The sequence below is a fragment of the Artibeus jamaicensis genome, unplaced genomic scaffold (genome assembly GCF_021234435.1).
Source record: "Artibeus jamaicensis isolate MK-2021 breed Jamaican fruit bat unplaced genomic scaffold, CSHL_Jam_final scaffold_660, whole genome shotgun sequence".
Classification (NCBI taxonomy): domain Eukaryota; kingdom Metazoa; phylum Chordata; class Mammalia; order Chiroptera; family Phyllostomidae; genus Artibeus; species Artibeus jamaicensis.
In genome coordinates, this window is record NW_026522052.1 from 1,475,451 (window position 1) to 1,492,780 (window position 17,330).

A 17,330-nucleotide genomic window follows, 5' to 3' on the forward strand; every position below is an offset into this window, starting at 1 on the left:
CCTCTCAGCCTCTGAACTGAAATCTAATTCCATCCCTTTTCTTCCACATCCTGGCAATAAGGGAAGAATGTCCTAACACTTGTCCTGTTAAACACTAACCCCTCCTCTGCTGTTCTAGATCCCATCCACCCTCGCTTCCTCAAACACCCTTCCAATTCATTACCCTCCCCAAACCCAGTGTTTTCAAGCCTCTCCAGGGGCATTTCCCTGTTAGCATTATAACATTCTCAAATCCCTTCCATTCTGAAATCATAAAGAGGTGTAACACACACACACACACACACACACACACACAACAACTCAACAACTTCTTTTATAGGTATCACTCTTTATTCCTTCCCCTTTTTGACATTTATAAAAAGCTCATGTACAAGCTGCTTCTCATTTCCCACCTCTCATTTGCTCTTTAACATTGTAAATATAGATTCTTTCCTCATCTACACCAGTGGAACTGTTCTTCATTAGATTAGCAAGGCTTTCTTTGATATTAATACAATATACTCTTTTTGGGTTTTTTAGGGTTTTTTTTCCATTAACATTTATCCCCCCCTATAACTTCTGCCACCTCCACCCACCTCAATCCTTCTAGCAATCACCATACTATTGTCCATGTCCATGAGTTCTTCCCTGCTGTTTTTTATTTTTTGGCTCTATCCCTCTTCCCTGCCCCACAGCCTCCCTAGCCCTCCCAGTTTTATTGTGACTCCTCTGCACTCATTTCTTTTCTTCCTACTTTATTCCTTTTTCACATGGCTTGGGGAATCTATCCTTAGATATTCTTCAGTGTGCCAATCTTATCCCCCTTTTCATCTCATTTTACACCTGCCCCCTCTGAATAATCACATGCGCCCTGAGGACTTTAACTGTTGCCTAGACGGCTTATGGCTGAGACAGTTTCAGCAGTCAGCAGCCCTGTCCAAACACTGCCAGATTGTTCCTCGGCCACCTGTGTAATCCTTAATCATCTAATCATCAATACAATTGATCAGCTTCAGATATAGACAGTGTTTAAGTCTGAACGCTCAGTGTTTATGTGTGCTTTTGTTAAATTTTCCTCATTTTTCCCCTTGGATTGCTATAAATTTTCTTGCTAATGGGATATTTTCTAGGTTTGTAGGACAGAAAAGTTTGACACCAGTCTGAAATCTAAGATGTGGAGAGATAAGAGGGGGGAAAAGACCTTTCATAGGCATTTACTTTAATTGATGTATCCAGACATCCAGGGCCTCTTGTTTAATATGAGTTTAAATAGAATAAAACTCACCAACTGCAGGAGAGCATAACTTTGGAGAACCATAAAACAGCACTGGCCTTGGAATGTCACGTTGGACCAGGGGTCCCTGAACTGGCTTTTCGAGATCCTTGTTGACAGCAATGAAAGCCGTGTGGGAGCTTATCACCCCGCACTCCAGGCTCACTTTCAGCACGTCTTTCTTATGGTTTGCTGGAGTCTCCCCATAGCCCATGTCCTTGGTCTGGAGAAAGGACTTGGCAGCAAGGCGGTGGATGGTAAGGCTGAAAGAGAACAATTCCTGTGACACAGGGGAAAGCATGCACGCCCCCTCAGAGCCTCAGAAATCAGGGATGGCCCAGGAGGAAAAATCAGATGGGGAGAGAAAAAATCTGAGTGGCTTAAAAAGGAAAAGTGGTTTTAGGGAAATAATCGAGCCCAAAATTAAGAGCAGGAAACCAACCCACCAAAATGGCAAAGACGAGAAGGGAGGGAAAGGAAGAGAAACAGAGGGGAGGGGAGGGGAGGGGGAGGGGAGGGGAGGGGAGGGGAGGGGAGGGGAGGGGAGGGGAGGGGAGGGAGGGGAGGGGAGGGGAGGGGAGGGGAGGGGAGGGGGGGAGGGGAGGGGAGGGGGAGGGGAGGGAGGGAGGGGAGGGGAGGGAGGGGAGGGGAGGGGAGGGGAGGGAGGGAGGGGAGGGGAGGGGAGGGGAGGGAGGGGAGGGAGGGAGGGAAAACTAAAAATCTCACTTGGCATCAAACTTGGGTTGTAGAGAAAATGTCACTTTATTCTCAAAATTCTTGCTCTGGAGGGTGTACTTGAGGCAAACTTCTCCTGTTGCCTCTGCTGGCTAGAATTAGAGAAGAGTAGAAATGATGGAAGGGAAGATAGCACCAAGAGAAAAGTCCAAACTGGGGCAGCTCCCCAACCCCACACATTAACACTTCTGACTGGAAACCAGGTGGTGCAGGAAACCAGAGACTCAACATGATGGAGAAGGGGGCAGGCTGAATCTGTCTGGCAAGTGTCCAGAGCAAGTTCAGGGCAGCAGCTACTCTGAATGGAGAAACAAGCAGGAATGGTCTCTCACCGGCATCATCCCAGTCAACTGGGCATAGATGATTAACCTCTGACCCCTAAAGATGACAGTCTGTTCTGGGGAAAGCATTTCAGCAGAGAGACCAGGCGGCAATTCCCAGTGCACAGAAATGTCCTCCACTGTAGGCTGCAGAGAACGTTTCAGGGCCCTAAGAACCTAGTGGAAGAAAGAGAACAGAAACCCAAAATAATAATGGCAACAAATACTCCTACTAACTGAATGGTCATTGTGCACAGGTGCTATGCAGCACAAAATATATTATGCCTATTCCTTAATACTGTATTAGGAGATGGGTGTTATTACTTTTGCTTTACACATGAGAAAGTTAAAGCAGAGAAATTTAGTAAATGTGAATGAAGGAAATGTCTGGGAAAAGAGACCCTAAAGAAGTAGCCACTGGATAAGAAACGGCACCAACTGGGAAAGATGAACTTAGAAATACAACCAGAGATGGAAGATGCCTTCCCTGGTGCATACTAATCAAACAGAGTATCAGTGCACCACCTCCTCCAATCTACCAGGCATATTATAATTGTCCTTCTTATTTTCTGCATATCATTAGCATGGAGGATAGAACATAGGACTGAAAGACATCCTAAAGTGCACACCTGGAATGTCAATCACCACAGTCAGAATTCTTAGTTTCTGTTTCTTGTCTTAAACACAAAGCCCTAACCTTTCCAGCCTTTTCCTTCTGGGCTTCCAGCTGCTGGGACTAGATGCCATTTCTCCAGAAACTACAGTGGACGCTTTTAACATAAGTATAAAGTAGCCCATCAAGTAACTAGCCCAAGGCCTGAGGGGCAGAAGGCAAGGAGCCACAGAGGCAGTGTGTCGCCTCCGCTCTTGCACCAGGGCAGCCCTGCTCCACACTCACTCTGGAGCGCCACCTCTGGATGCCAGCCTGTCCCTCACCTTTGGCTGCATCCTTTCCTTGCCTGTGATGAATTCTGCCGTGCCGGCTGCTGCCCGGGCAACACCTTTTATTAGGCTGGTGGAGGCTCCTTCTCCAATACCAAATGAGAAACATCTGCGATTGTAAAATAGCTGGATGTCAGAGACAGGGACTTAATGGTGACATTATAAAATCAATACATGATGGTCAAAAATACATAGAGAGAGAGTGTACTTCCTTGACCAAAGGCATTATGACTACCACTTACTGAGCATACTCTATGTTTTGGAAGGCCAAATGCCTTAAATTAATGATGAAATTTAATCATCCCCAGACTCCTAAGAGGCAAGCTAATGTTACATTTTGCAGATAATCTGAGGCCCAAAGGGTTTTGGAACTCTCTCCAGATACAGACCATCTGGTACAGATAGAATCTGAGTGCTGATCTGCTTGACTCCATGATTCCCCAGGCAAACACTTAGTATTATACCGATGCTAGAAGCAGAAAAAACAAATAAGATTATATCCTCATTGACTATTTTAATTAGGCCAACAAAAATGGGAGAGTTAGGAAACAATAGACAGTGTACTCAGTGCTGGACTAACGTTGTTCTGGGACCACATCTGCCCGGGCAAAGCGAGCCTTGGGTGGGGCACTGCGCTTCCCGCTCTTCTGCCTAGAGAGCTCCCCGCCTGCCCTCGCTCCGGGGTAGCTTTCCAATCACAGCATGGCTCCCCAACTAGAACTGCCTACAAACAGAGTATGTTGGTAGTACTAATACCAGCAATTTTGGAAGGTGTGACAAGTATAGTTCTCACTGTAAATTAATACTCTACTATTTTGGCTTATGTGTCAGTCTCTTTTGAACTGCGGTAGTGTGAATCATCATCCCCATGTCTAGGGACATCAGCATCAGGACTAATGCTCTAAACCTGTAAGGCTAAGCCAGACTTCCGATTACTGTGATTTAACTGTGACAATGTTCCCTACACATCACAGCCTGCCAGCATCTTGAAATTGTCATCTTTAAATTTCCAACATGCTTTTAAACTGTAGCATAGGTTTTTTATGGCTTATAAAGTATTTGGATGTTGAAGTGTTTTTATGTATAAAGCTAAAGCTGAACAATATTTCTTGATGGCTAACTATATGCCTACAACAGCTTCATGAGATGATAATAATTACAATAATGGCAAAATTTTATATAGCACTTACTTCGTATCAAGAACAGTTTCCAATACTTTCCTTGGGCATAGTATACCTTTTTTAACTCTCAGAGTAAACCTATAAGAACAATTATTATCCCCATTTTCAAGTGAGGAAAATAAAACTTAGAGACTTTTGGCCAAACAGCTGAGAAGCAGGAAAACTGGAACTTAAATACATGGCTTTTGACTTAAAGTATAATACCCTAGGGGAGTTCTGCTCACAGCAACACCAGATGAAGTTGTTCCAAGATGGTAGAGAACCAGAAAGGCTGTACACAATATTTTTAATAATCTCTTTGAAAACCTCAGATGGCTGCCAAGACAATAATAACCTATGAGCTGAGAAGAGGGAGGAGAGGGAAGCCAAGAGCCATGAGCATGGTTCTGCTGTCCCTTTACATCCTGAAGCAAGAGCCAAGTTCCAACTGGTAACAGAATGATCAGAAAGCTAAGCAGTTTCAGTTTGGAGCTCTCCAAAAAAGTGCCTTGGTAGACACTCAGGTGTTTTACTATGAGCCTGTAGAACTACACTCTAGAGAGGTGGATCTAAAATAAACCGGTCATCAATGACTGATGCTCATTCGACTCTAACTGGACTAAGGTTATCTGCTCTGGTCTAGCAACCTGTCAGAAGCAGAGAGTAAATCTTCTTAGAGGAAGGATAACATCATCTAGTGGCCTAAAGTACTTCCAGAATTTCATATATACAATATCTGACAGTTAACAATAAAATTTTAAAAACCCAAATATTGGGAAAGTATACACTATATTTCTGAATAACATAGGCTTTAAAAAGAAATCATAATGATAATTAGAAAATATTCTTGTGACTACCAATAGAAAATGACATATCCAAATTTAGGATATAGCTACAGATGTTTAAACATGTAGTTCTAAATACATATATTAGAAAAATAAGTTTAAAATTCAACCACCTGAGCATCTATCTTCAGATCTGAGGAAAAGAACAACCAGTAAACCCCAAAAAATTAAAGAAAAGAAAATAACAAACATCGGAGCAAACATTATTGATACAGAACTATTCATACAATACAGAGAGGATCCACAAACTCAAAAGTGCTATTTAAAAAAAAAAAGATGAGCAAAACAGCTGGACACAAAGTCAATACTCAGAAATCAAAGGCATTTTGGTACACCAACAATGAAACATGAGAAACAAATAAGAAAAAAATCCCATTTAATATAGCAACAAAACAATAAAGTACCTAGGAATAACCCTAACCAAGGAGGTAAAAGACCTATACTCAGAAAACTACACAGCACTGAAGAAAGAAATTAAGAAAGATAGAAACAAATGGAAACATGTACCATGCTCCTGGATTGGAAGAATTAACATCATCAAAATGGCCATACTACCCAAAGTGATTTATAGATTCCATGCAATCCCTATCAAAGTACCAATGGCATATTTCACAGATATAGAATATTTCAAAAATGTATATGGAACCATAAATGACCCCAAATAGCTGCAGCAATTCTGAGAAAGAAGAACAAAGCGGGAGGGATCACAATACCTGATATCAAAGTGTATTACAAGGCCACTGTAATCAAAACAGCCTAGTACTGGCATAAAAACAGGCACATAGACCAATGGAAGCAGAACAGAAGCCCAGAAATAAACCCAAGTCTCTGTGGTCAATTAATATTTGACAAAGGGGGAAGAATCATAAAATGGAGCAAAAATAGTCTCTTCAACAAATGGTGTTGGGAGATCTGGGCAGCTACATAGAAAAAAATGAAACTCAATCACCAATTTACACCATACACAAAAACAAATCCAAGATGGATAAAAGACTTAAATATAAGTCATAACACCATAAAAGTCCTAGAGGAAAACATTGGCAGGAAAGTCTCAGACATTCCACGTAGCAACATCATCACAGATATGTTCCCTAAAGCAAGGGACATAAAGGAAAAAATAAACAAATGGGACCTCATCAAATTAAAAAGCTTTTGCATTGCTAAAGAAAACAGCATTAAAATGAAAAGAGAACCAACCATATGAGAAAACATATTTGCCAATGACACCTTGGACGAGGGCTTGATCTCCAAAATATATAAAGAACTCACACGACTCCACTCCAGGAAGACAAAAAAAATTAAAATATGGGTAAAAGACTTGAACAGACACTTTTCCAAGGAGGACATACAGAGGATCCAGAGACACATGAAAATATGCCTAGCATCACTAGCCATCAGAGAGATGAAAATTAAAGCCACAGTGAGATACCACCTCACACCAGTCAGAATGGCCATCATAACCAAATCAACAAACAAGTACCAGAGAGGATGTGGAGAAAAGGGAACCCTAGTGCACTGCTGGTGGGAATGCAGACTGGTGCAGCCACTGTGGATAACAGTATGGAATTTCCTCAGAAAACTAAAAATGTAACTGCCTTTTGACCCAGCAATTCCACTGCTGGGATTATACCTTAAGAGCCTGAAACACCAATCCAAAAGAACGTATGCACCCCAATGTTCATAGCAGCACAATTTACAATAGCCAAGTGCTGGAAGCAATCTAAGTGCCCATCAGCAAATGAGTGGATCAAAAAAACTATGGTACATTTACACAGTGGAATTCTATGCAACAGAGAGAAAGAAGGAGCTCCTACCCTTTGGGACGGCATGGATGGAACTGGACAGCATTATGCTAACTGAAATAAGCCAGATGGTGAGGGACAAATACCATATGATTTCACCTTTAACTGGAATATAATCAACAGAAGAAAAAAAGCAAACAAAATATAACCCAAGTTATTGAAATTAAAAAGAATCTAACAATAGCCAGAGGAGAGAGGGGAGGGGACAGTGGGGAGAAGGGCTTTCAGGTACTACTATAAAGGACACATGGACAAAACCAAGGGGGAAGGTGGAAGAAAGGGAGGGAGGTGGGTTTGGAGGGGGTAGGGGGGATGAATAGGGAGAAAATACAGATAACTGTAATTGAACAACAATAAAATTATTTAAATAAAAAGATGATCAAAGTCGACAAACATTTAGAGGAAGAAAAAAATAAAGAAGGCACAAAGAACCAACATAAGAAATGACAACACTACCACTATTTCCACAAAACTTAGTAACATCATCTGGCAACATCTGAGGCAATTTTATGCAAAGAAATTTGAAAATTTAGATAAAATATACAAACTCCCATAAGAATCAACAACATATAAAAATATATATAATTTTATTTCAACAAAGAAATTTAAAAACCTTTCCAGAGAAAAATTCTCCTGGCGACACCTAGTAAGCATGAAAGAAAACCTTTCAGATAATAGAAAAACAGGCAATTATTCTCAGTCCAGTATATGATGCCAGTGTGACACTGATATTAAAACCAAACAAGAAATTACCAAAAAAAATCAGTACATCTCATGAAAACAGATTTGAAAATTCTAAACAATCATTAGCCAAGAAAATCAAAAATATATGAAGAATGATAATAGAGCACAACTAATTTGGGATTATTTCAGAAATGCAAGGTTGGTCTAACATTGAATGAAAGTCATTATAATTCACCCACTAAAAGAATAAAAAATAAAATCATGCACTCATCTCACCAGATACATAAAATTCATTTAATTAACTTCAACACCCATTAATTACTGTTTTCTTAAACGTAAAGAAAAAGAATTCTCCTAACAGAAATATAAGGAAAATTCCTTAATCTGATACAGGATATCTATAAAAAGACCTATAACAAACAAGCACACTATTAATGCAATGTTAATCATGTTCGTTCCAAAATCCAGAATAAGGTAAGGGTATCAGCTATGACCACTGCTACTCAGGTTTGTATTAGAGGTTCTTTCTAGGGCAATACAGGAGGGAAGAAAATTAAAGATACAAGGATTAGAAAGGAAAAACTGACATTATTTGCAAACATAATAATCCAGAGAAAATCTAAAAGAATCTATGAATATACCTTATTTTTGTAAGGTACAAAAATCCCTACCCCACCAAATTTGGGAGGGATAATGGTTTTAACGCTGCTTCTGAGTTCTGTTTACATTTACATTTGGTGAAATATTATGTTATTTATGTTATTAAATATTTTACCACTTTTTTTTTGCTTCAAGATTTTTTTCCTATTTTCCTCCTCCAAAACCTAGGTGTGTCTTATGGTCTGAAAAATATGGTACTACTTGAATGAGTATCTACCTTAGGCAAGGTCAACATAAATTTTAAAAGCCATTGTAATCCATTTCTATGTAGAAATAATCATCCAGTACATTAACTGTTTTAAAAATACTATTTAGCCCTGGCTAGTGTAGCTCAGTTGATTGGAGCATTATCCCATAAACCGAAGGGTTGCTGGTTCAATTCTCCAGCAGGGCATGTACCTAAGTTGCAGGTTTGGTTAGGTTCCAATTGGGGTGCATGTGAGCGGCAACCAATTCATGTTTCTCTTTTACATCGATATTCCTCCCCTCTCTCTCCCCCCCTTCCCCACTCTAAAATCAATAAGCATGTACTCAGGTGAGGATAAAAAATATATATACTATTTAAATTAGCATCAAACACCTAGGAAAAAATCTCATGAAAAATTCATGAAGATCTCTATACAGAGAATTATAAAATATTACAGAGAGATTTTGTACACTCTTAGATTAAGGAAATAAGTAAATTTTGTGGGGAACCAGGTTTCTCATTATGGAGAAAAGAAGACACAAATATAGAATGGAAGAAAAAAAGAATGTAGGGCTGCTACCTTAGAACTAGGAGTGTCAGTAAAAAAAAATGTGTTTTTCTTAATAATTTGCTAGTTCTGTCTTCTGAAAATGCCTTTATTAAATAACAAGCCAGTGGCAAAGAGTTCCACCTAACACTCAAATACTGACTTTTGATTATTGTTTGCACTAAAAGGAACAGGGTCATTCTAGAAATGACTGGCTCCATGAATGCGAATATATAGGTGAGTCTGAATCATTTTTTAAAGAAAATATGCATAAACCAAAGAGACATGTGAAAACACACGGGAGCAAGAAAAGGGGCTCCCACTGGCCAAATCTGGAAATTCTGAGAATCTAAATGCATGATGAGAGTAATGAATCTTAAAAAATTGAAAACTGATACAAGAATTCAAAGTATATGTTGGTACAACAAAAGAGAGAGGAGGAGAACACAGCTCTCCTTTATAGTAGGATGACAAGTAACAAATACAGAAGAGTCGACAGATTGAACATCACTACTCCATAACCACTGGTAGTAATAACACTCCAGCAATAACCCTCAGTGAATGCTAAAATTGCCAAGGACAGGATGTTTCCAAAATGGCAATGTTGTCTGTCAGATACTACCTTTAAGGGGTCAAATTTATCACCAAGCGCAGTGACTTCTGAAATATTTCTTCTAAAATAGTTAATATTAACTTAAACAGGGTTTTAAACGGTGAGCATAGATTGAAATTCTACAAAAAACACCAGCTAGAATTCTCAAAATGTCAGTCACGAAAGATAATTAAAAAGCTGGGAAATTATCCCAGAGAAGACTAAAGAGACATAAAAATAAGATAAAATAAAATACTTGTCAAGAGATTTGCCCCTGGAACAAAATGCAAACAAACAAAAATCTACATAGGACATTATTCTTAAAATGGGCACATATGGCCTATATTTAGATAATGGTGTTATCTCAACATTAAATATCTTGAATGTAGTAGTTTTATTGTGACTACTTATCAAAATGCCCTGTACTTAGAAAATCAGTGCATAATTATTTGCATGTGAAGGATCCCGATACCTGTGGCAAAACAAAACAATGACAGGTGAAACACAGGTGGTACAATGTTGCAAACTGCAGACCTGGAGGAAAGGTGTATGAGTGTCTGCCGTTATACTTTTATAATTTCTATATAGGTTTTAATTTTTGAAATAAAATATGGAAAACACACATTTAAGAGCATCAAGAAAGCCTAAATAAATGGACATTTATTTATATAAACCATTTAAATAAATTGGAAGACTCAATAGAGTTAATACTAAGTTCTCCCAAAGCTGATCTAAAAAGGCAATGCAATTCTAATCAATATCCCAAGGCTTTCTTTTTTGGTAAAAATTGACAAGCTAATTCTAAAATACATACACAAAATGTCAAGAATAGCTAAAACAATCTTGAAAAAGAACAAAGTTGAGGGCTTTACTGGAAATTAATATTTGTCAAAAAGCTGCATTAATTTACATGGTGTAATACCAGCACATGTTGAAATACATAAATCAAGGAAACAGAACAGAGGTGCCAGAAACAATCCGCAGGTGCAAGTGCTTATCTGTCACAAAAGTGGCATTTTGGGTCAGTGAGAGTAAATGGCACAGAATCAATTAATTTCATGTGCAACATAAAAAAAAAAAGGCAACCTGACCTCACTTCACACAATGCACAAAAGTACTTTCAGCTGAGCTATAGGCCTAACTGTAAAATGAAAAATAACAAAACTCCTGGAAAATAGCTTCCTGATCTTGGGTAAGTAAAAGACTTTTTAACAGGGCCCACACACACAAATAAAGTGTAAAGAAAAAGACTAAACAATTCAAGTATATTAAATCTAAGAAAAACTATTAATTAAAAGATAACATCTTGAGAGTGAAGAGGAAAGGTACAGAACAGAAAGAATCAGGTCTAAATATATTTAAAAACTACTTATATCTAGAGCACAGAATGAACTAAAAACAAATAGAAAAATATAAAAGAAATTGTACATCGCAAAAGAGGACATGCAAGTGGTCAATAAAAATATAAAAGGGTGTAGCCCTGGCTGGCATAGCTCAGTGGATTGAGCGTGGGCCTGTGAACCAGAATATCGCGGTTCGATTCCCAGTCAGGGCACATGCCTGGGTTGCAGGCCAGTTCCCAGCAGGGGACACATAAGAGGCAACCATACACTGATATTTCTCTCCCTCTCTCCTTCCCTTCCCTTCTCTCAAAAAATAAATAAATAAAATATTTAAAAATATATATATAAAAGGGTGCTCAACTTCATTAAGTCATCAGAAAAATGCAAATTAAAATCATAATGAAATTCTGCTACAAACCCACAAAATTAATTAAAATCTAAAAAAAAAAACATGCCAAATTTTATGTAGAAAATGGGGTGATCGTAACCCTCATACAATGCTGGTGTGAATGAAATCAGTATACCTTGGAAAATTGGCATTCCCAATAAATTCCACAAGTATGTCAACTCAAAAAATGTGTGTGTACATATGTGAAAATAAATAAGTGCATTTGAGCAAAAAATACATGTACAAGGATACAAGAATATTCACAAAAGTATTATTTTTAACAGTGAAACTGATGTCCATCAGCAATAGAATAAATTATGCTTTAACCACCCTACAGAATACTATATGACAATGAAAATTAATTATGTTTCCATGCAAAATATGTGGGAATCTGAATATACTGCTGAGGGAAAGAAGCAAAATATACAGAATAGAAACAAAGTGTATAGCATTTTTTTTTCAAAAACAAGAAAAATAATCCATGGTGTTATAACTCAGGAAATCTGTTTCTCTGGAGAGGTAAAAATGGGTAGTAAATTTGGGACATGGTGGAAAAGGAGAGAGAAGGAGAAGCCCTGGTAACGTTCCAGTCATTGACCTGTGGCACGATTACACAGGTGGTCACTCTGATGATTCGTCCAGCTGTATACTTCTGATTTGTGTAGCTTTCTGTTTTAATTTGATAAAAATGTTTATATTCTTAAAAGTCTTACTATTCAGTACCTTTTTCCATGTGGTTTAGAGAGAATACGGGACAAAGAAAACATTGTGTTATTATGTTATTTAGAAGGCTGTTTTTATTATTTAGTAGAGAGGGAAAAAAGTGATGTAGAAACAAATGTTGTCAGCTGGTAAAACTAAAAATCTTGAATCGTTCTGTCCTCTAAAAGGAATGTCAACACTGATATCATGAGGCACTAGATTACACATGGCACTACTTGGGTCAGTCACCCAGAAATCACATTATCTTCATACCTGTGTTTCAGAGCATTGCTTTTAACTTCTTTAATGACACTAAATGTGTTGTCAACTTCTCCATCTGTGAAAACAAAAAGCTGAACACAAGAGACATTCATCAAAGTCTCTGTAAAGTTCGGATTTAAAAAACAAAAATTTGCCCTTGAAAAACCCGACAATTTCATGCCAGAGGCACTGATGCCTCTAGACAGGTGTGAAGTCTCTAACGGGACACTGTCACTTGCACTGTGTTCTCATGTGCTTTGTATGGAACCCTGGGCATTTCCATCACCTCCCACTACTAGTCTTACTGAAGGCTTCCCTGGCACCCCACGAAAGAATATTCGTCCATAGTTCATAGCGCAGTGTTAAGGAAGAGGAATTCTTTAAATGCTTCTCATCTTTTCCTCTTTACTATATAACAGATAGCTCTGAACTGCATACCATATTTAGATAATCATACGGTGAAACTCAGGGCTAAGCATCCTTGAACAGAAATTTAATTCTCTCTGTCCCCTTAGGCTCGCTCTGTTCCAACTCCTACCTGCAGAGGATAGCCGGGGATGGAAGAGCCATTGTAAATGCTCTTGAGTGGCGCCAAGATTTCCGTGCCCCCTAGGTCAGCCTGCATGAGTGTGACTCTCTCCAGTGCCTCTTCCATGGTGTGCTGAGTGTACTGCACACTATTCCTGAAAAGATCACACACGCTCAATGACATCGCTACTCAACACTGCTCCGTACTGAGCCCCAGCATCGAAATGAGCCCCGCTGTAAACCTCACCTGAAATCCCCAGTGCCAAAGTCAACTCTACAGCAATCCCTTTAACAATCTAGTCCTTTCTTTAGAGTATATTTTTGACCACTGTGTGACTTTTCTAGAAACTTACTGAAAAAATGCTTCAAAGGTAGATCCAAATCTGTAGATGTTGAAATAACAGCCTATAGGCAAACTCTTTAGCAGCAAAATCAGTGTTTCCTGAAGGAAGAGAGTACAGGAGCTGGTGAGAGAGGGTCCTCTCAGACACGCGGACCCTGCCAGCCCAGCCGTGAGGGTGTGGGCCTTCACCCACACTGTGCCTCCAGGCCTTGTACTCCCCGACACTACGGAGTGTCCTGTTACCGGTAGTTCAGGCGAAAAAGACCCAAGTTCCGGACAACTCTAGTTTAACCCTTGAGGCTCATCTTCACTCGGGCATGGGACCAGAAGGAGAAGAGAACTCGCTTTACCTTGGCTGCCTCTATGCGCTGCTGAGATTTATCTTGGTTATTCATGGGACACTGCATACTTCCGGAGCAGTCCATGAGGAAGACAAATTCCCTACACGTCATTGGCGGCTGAGCTTCTGGGATGTCTGGGTAGAAACTCACCATCGCAGATGGATGTCCCATCAGACAGTCTACTCAGAAAGAAAAGGGACACTGTAAGATGAAAAAGAACTCAAACATACCTACTAACAACACCATGAAACGACTGTACTGACATACATCGGAAGTTGAGAAAACCTGAACCTAAACCACTGTTTGATCTTTGTACTCTCTCTTCCAGCAAAGGGTCTGAGATGAGTTATAAACATGTAAGAAACAGAAGAAAGACAGGCATTAAAGAGAAGAAAAAGGGTACAGGTACCAGAAACAAGTAAAAGTTACAATACTATAATTGGATGCAAGTTTCCCAACAGCTAGGCAAATGAATGAAATACATTAAGTTAAAATGTTCCCATATTTTCCAGAAGAATCAACCTCACTTACTTGCAGGGACACATTCTCTTCAAATAAAATCAATGGGAAATTTATCACATGGGTCCTTGTGGACAAGATGATGACAAAATGATGGCCATGTGGGCAATTCTTTTGTTGACAATGTACAAGAGCTAAGAATATACTAAGTGTTTCATGCACCACGGAGAGCCCATCTCCAGAACAAAGAGAAGCACTCAGATGTGTGTTGGGACAATAATAGCATCATCAACTGGCATAAAAACAGGCACATAGACCAATGTGCCTGTATGGAGGAGACCATGGGAGCTGCCCCATGTCACGAAGTTGTTGAAGCCACAGCTATGATTTTGTTTTAAGGAGCAAGTGAAAACTGAGGCTAGAATTGAAATGCTAATATTAAGATAGAGATGTAGTGAGAATGGCTGATTTATATAAACTCCAGTTCAAAAGTTCAGAGAATACAAGAAGATATAGCAGCTAGTTCCAGTATCCTATCTATATTGTAGTCACCCCAGGACTAGAGGTCTAGGTTCTCAGTAGCCCTGGGACTCTGTGTGACCACAGGACCTGACTGAGCTTACTCTCTTACCCACAGATCACTGCAGTAACCAAACTGCTTCCAAATGAGGTGGGCGAGGGCCAGCAGATATTTGACAGTGCACTGGTTCAAGAACAACTTTTATGCAATCCAGATCCCTGGACATCCAGTGGCTGAGTGTCTCTTTCTTTATAGGCAAGGTAGACTCCTTGCCATTTGAAGAGACAGCTGGGTCTAATGGGACGGGCACTGCACCTGACAGGTGAGAAGGGCCACCCTGAGAACGGAGTAAGCATCTCTACACTGTTTAGCACAGTGCCAGATGCACTGTAAGCACTACAGACATGGTATCGTCTACTGGAATATCTTTGGCTTGGCTCAACTGATTTTCACCCACCCAAGTCTCTGCTTCCTCATTCTTAAATGAGGTATTTCGAACCCTGGCTCTTCTACTTGCTAGCTTCAGTTTACTCATCTAAAGAATCAAGGTAGTAATACCTAGGTCAAGATTATGTTAAGAATTAAGTGACATGATTTACTTCAGGAACCAAATCTAGGGCTCAATTCAGAGTAAGCTCTTAATTTCATAAAATTAAAGTGCTTGATACAATTATATCTATTAAATTGTAAATATTTTTTTTAAATCATGTTCTTCCTATGGTGAGTACATTCTAAGTTTAAAAAGGCAAAGGGCCAGCATCCCCCGCATTACGCTCCAGGGTCTCTGTGATCAGGGACAGCAGCCCAAGAGGCTCCAAGAGAGCAACAGTCTAGCATGTGCTCTACCAGTTATAGCCAAAAGGAAAAGCACATACATATCAAGGACAATTTAGGAAACAAGAAAAATTAAAGAAATTTAAAACACTAAACCTATTAAGAAACTAAACTTACATGAACTAGGAGGACTTCCACCGAGATGGAGGCCTAGGTGGAAACCCTGTGCCTTCTCACACAACCAAGTTTAAAAACAACAAAGTTTTACCAACAAAAATGCAGCCAAACCACAGAAAATGGAACTACATGGAAATCTGACAACAATGAACCCTTCAGCCAAACTGGTAAGAGGGGCAGAGCCAGCAGCAGAGCGGGGCTGGGCAGGAAAGATCCACCGGACCCACCCAGGCATGTGACCCAGGCACCCCAGCAGCCGTGGGTGGATCCCAGGTGTGGAGTAGCAGGCAGACCCACTGAGGGTGCAAGGTGGGGGACTCACTGAGGGCTGACTGCAGTCACACATTTTTGAGCAGATAAACCAGTGAAGGAGCTAGCAGTGAGACGGACTGCGCAGGCCCCAGTGGTGGGAAGCGGCAGAGAGGACCGCTATTGTCCCACTCTGACCCCACCCCCACATACAGAGTCACAAACCAGCGACCTGGGTGGCCCCGCCCTGGTGAACACCTAGGGCTCTGTTCCTCATACATAACAGGCACAAACAGATCAAAACATGGCTCAAGAACAACTCAGAGCCCCAGAGCTGATAAAACTAAGTGATGAAGAAATAGCCAAACTTTCAGATGCACAGTTCAAAACACTGCTGATCAGGATACTCACAGAACTGGTTGATTTTAGTCACAAATTAGAAGAACATATGAAGGCTAAACTAATTGAAATGAAAGGAAATGCACAGGAAACCAATAGTATTGGAAAGGAAATTGGGACTCAAATCAAAGGAGTAGAGCAGAAGGATGAAAAATATGACCAAACAGAAAAGGATGAAGAAACAAGAATTCAAAAAAATGAGGAGAGGTTAAGGAACCTCCAGGACATCTTTAAACATTTCAACATCCAAATTACAGGGGTACCAGAAGGGGAAGAGGAACAGCCACAAGTGGAAAACTTATTTGAACAAATAATAAAGGAGAATTTCCCCAATCTGGCAAAGGAACTAGACTTCCAGGAAGTCCAGGAAGCTCAGAGAGTCCCAAAGAAGTTGGACCCAAGAAGGAACACACCAAGGCACATCATAATTACATTAACCAAGATTAAAATGAAGGAGAGAATCCTAGAAGCAGCAACAGCTAAGGGGACAGTCACCTACAAAGGAGTTCCCATCAGACTGTCAGCTGATTTCTCAAAAGAGACCTTACAGGCAAGAAGGGGCTGGAAAGAGGTATTCCAAGTCATGAAATCCAAAGACCTACATCCAAGATAGCTCTATCCAGCAAAGTTTTTATTTAGAATGGAAGGAGAGATAAAGTGCTTCTCAGATAAGATCAAATTCAGAGAGTTCATCATCACCAATCCCTTATTATATGAAATGTTAAAGGGACTTACCTAAGAAAGAGAAGATAAAAAAGATGAACGGTGAAAGGACAGCAAACTCACAGTTATTAAGAACCACACCTTAAACAAAAGCAAACTAAAAGGACAGCTAGATCAGGAGTGGAACCATAGAAATGAAGATCACGTGGAGGGTTAGCAACAGGGGAGTGGGCGAAGGAGAAGGGGGAAGAAGGTACAGAGAATAAGTAGCACAGACGGTAGGTAGAAAATAGGGGGAGGGCAAGAATAGTAGGGGAAATATAGAATCTAAAGAACTTGAGACACGTGGTCATAAACTAAAGGGGGAAATGGTGGGGGAGGGGTGTGCAGGGTGGAGGGGAATGAAGGGGGGAAATAGAACAACTGTAATGGCATAATCAATAAAATATATTTTAAA

General features: G+C 39.9%; 1 protein-coding gene across 2 annotated transcripts in view; it reads right to left on the reverse strand.

Annotated features, from left to right (window-relative positions):
- VWA5A (von Willebrand factor A domain containing 5A) overlaps positions 1-17,330 on the reverse strand; it is a 35,734-nt gene that overhangs the window by 12,902 nt on the left and 5,502 nt on the right. For both annotated transcript variants that reach the window (XM_037133956.2, XM_053659443.1), the window contains 8 exons: positions 13,642-13,811; positions 13,302-13,390; positions 12,959-13,103; positions 12,433-12,512; positions 3,244-3,358; positions 2,320-2,484; positions 1,979-2,079; positions 1,265-1,515 (listed from right to left, as the gene is read on the reverse strand). In XM_037133956.2, coding sequence (XP_036989851.2) covers positions 1,265-1,515; positions 1,979-2,079; positions 2,320-2,484; positions 3,244-3,358; positions 12,433-12,512; positions 12,959-13,103; positions 13,302-13,390; positions 13,642-13,811 — 1,116 coding nt within the window. The remainder of the gene's footprint in view (positions 1-1,264; positions 1,516-1,978; positions 2,080-2,319; positions 2,485-3,243; positions 3,359-12,432; positions 12,513-12,958; positions 13,104-13,301; positions 13,391-13,641; positions 13,812-17,330) is intronic.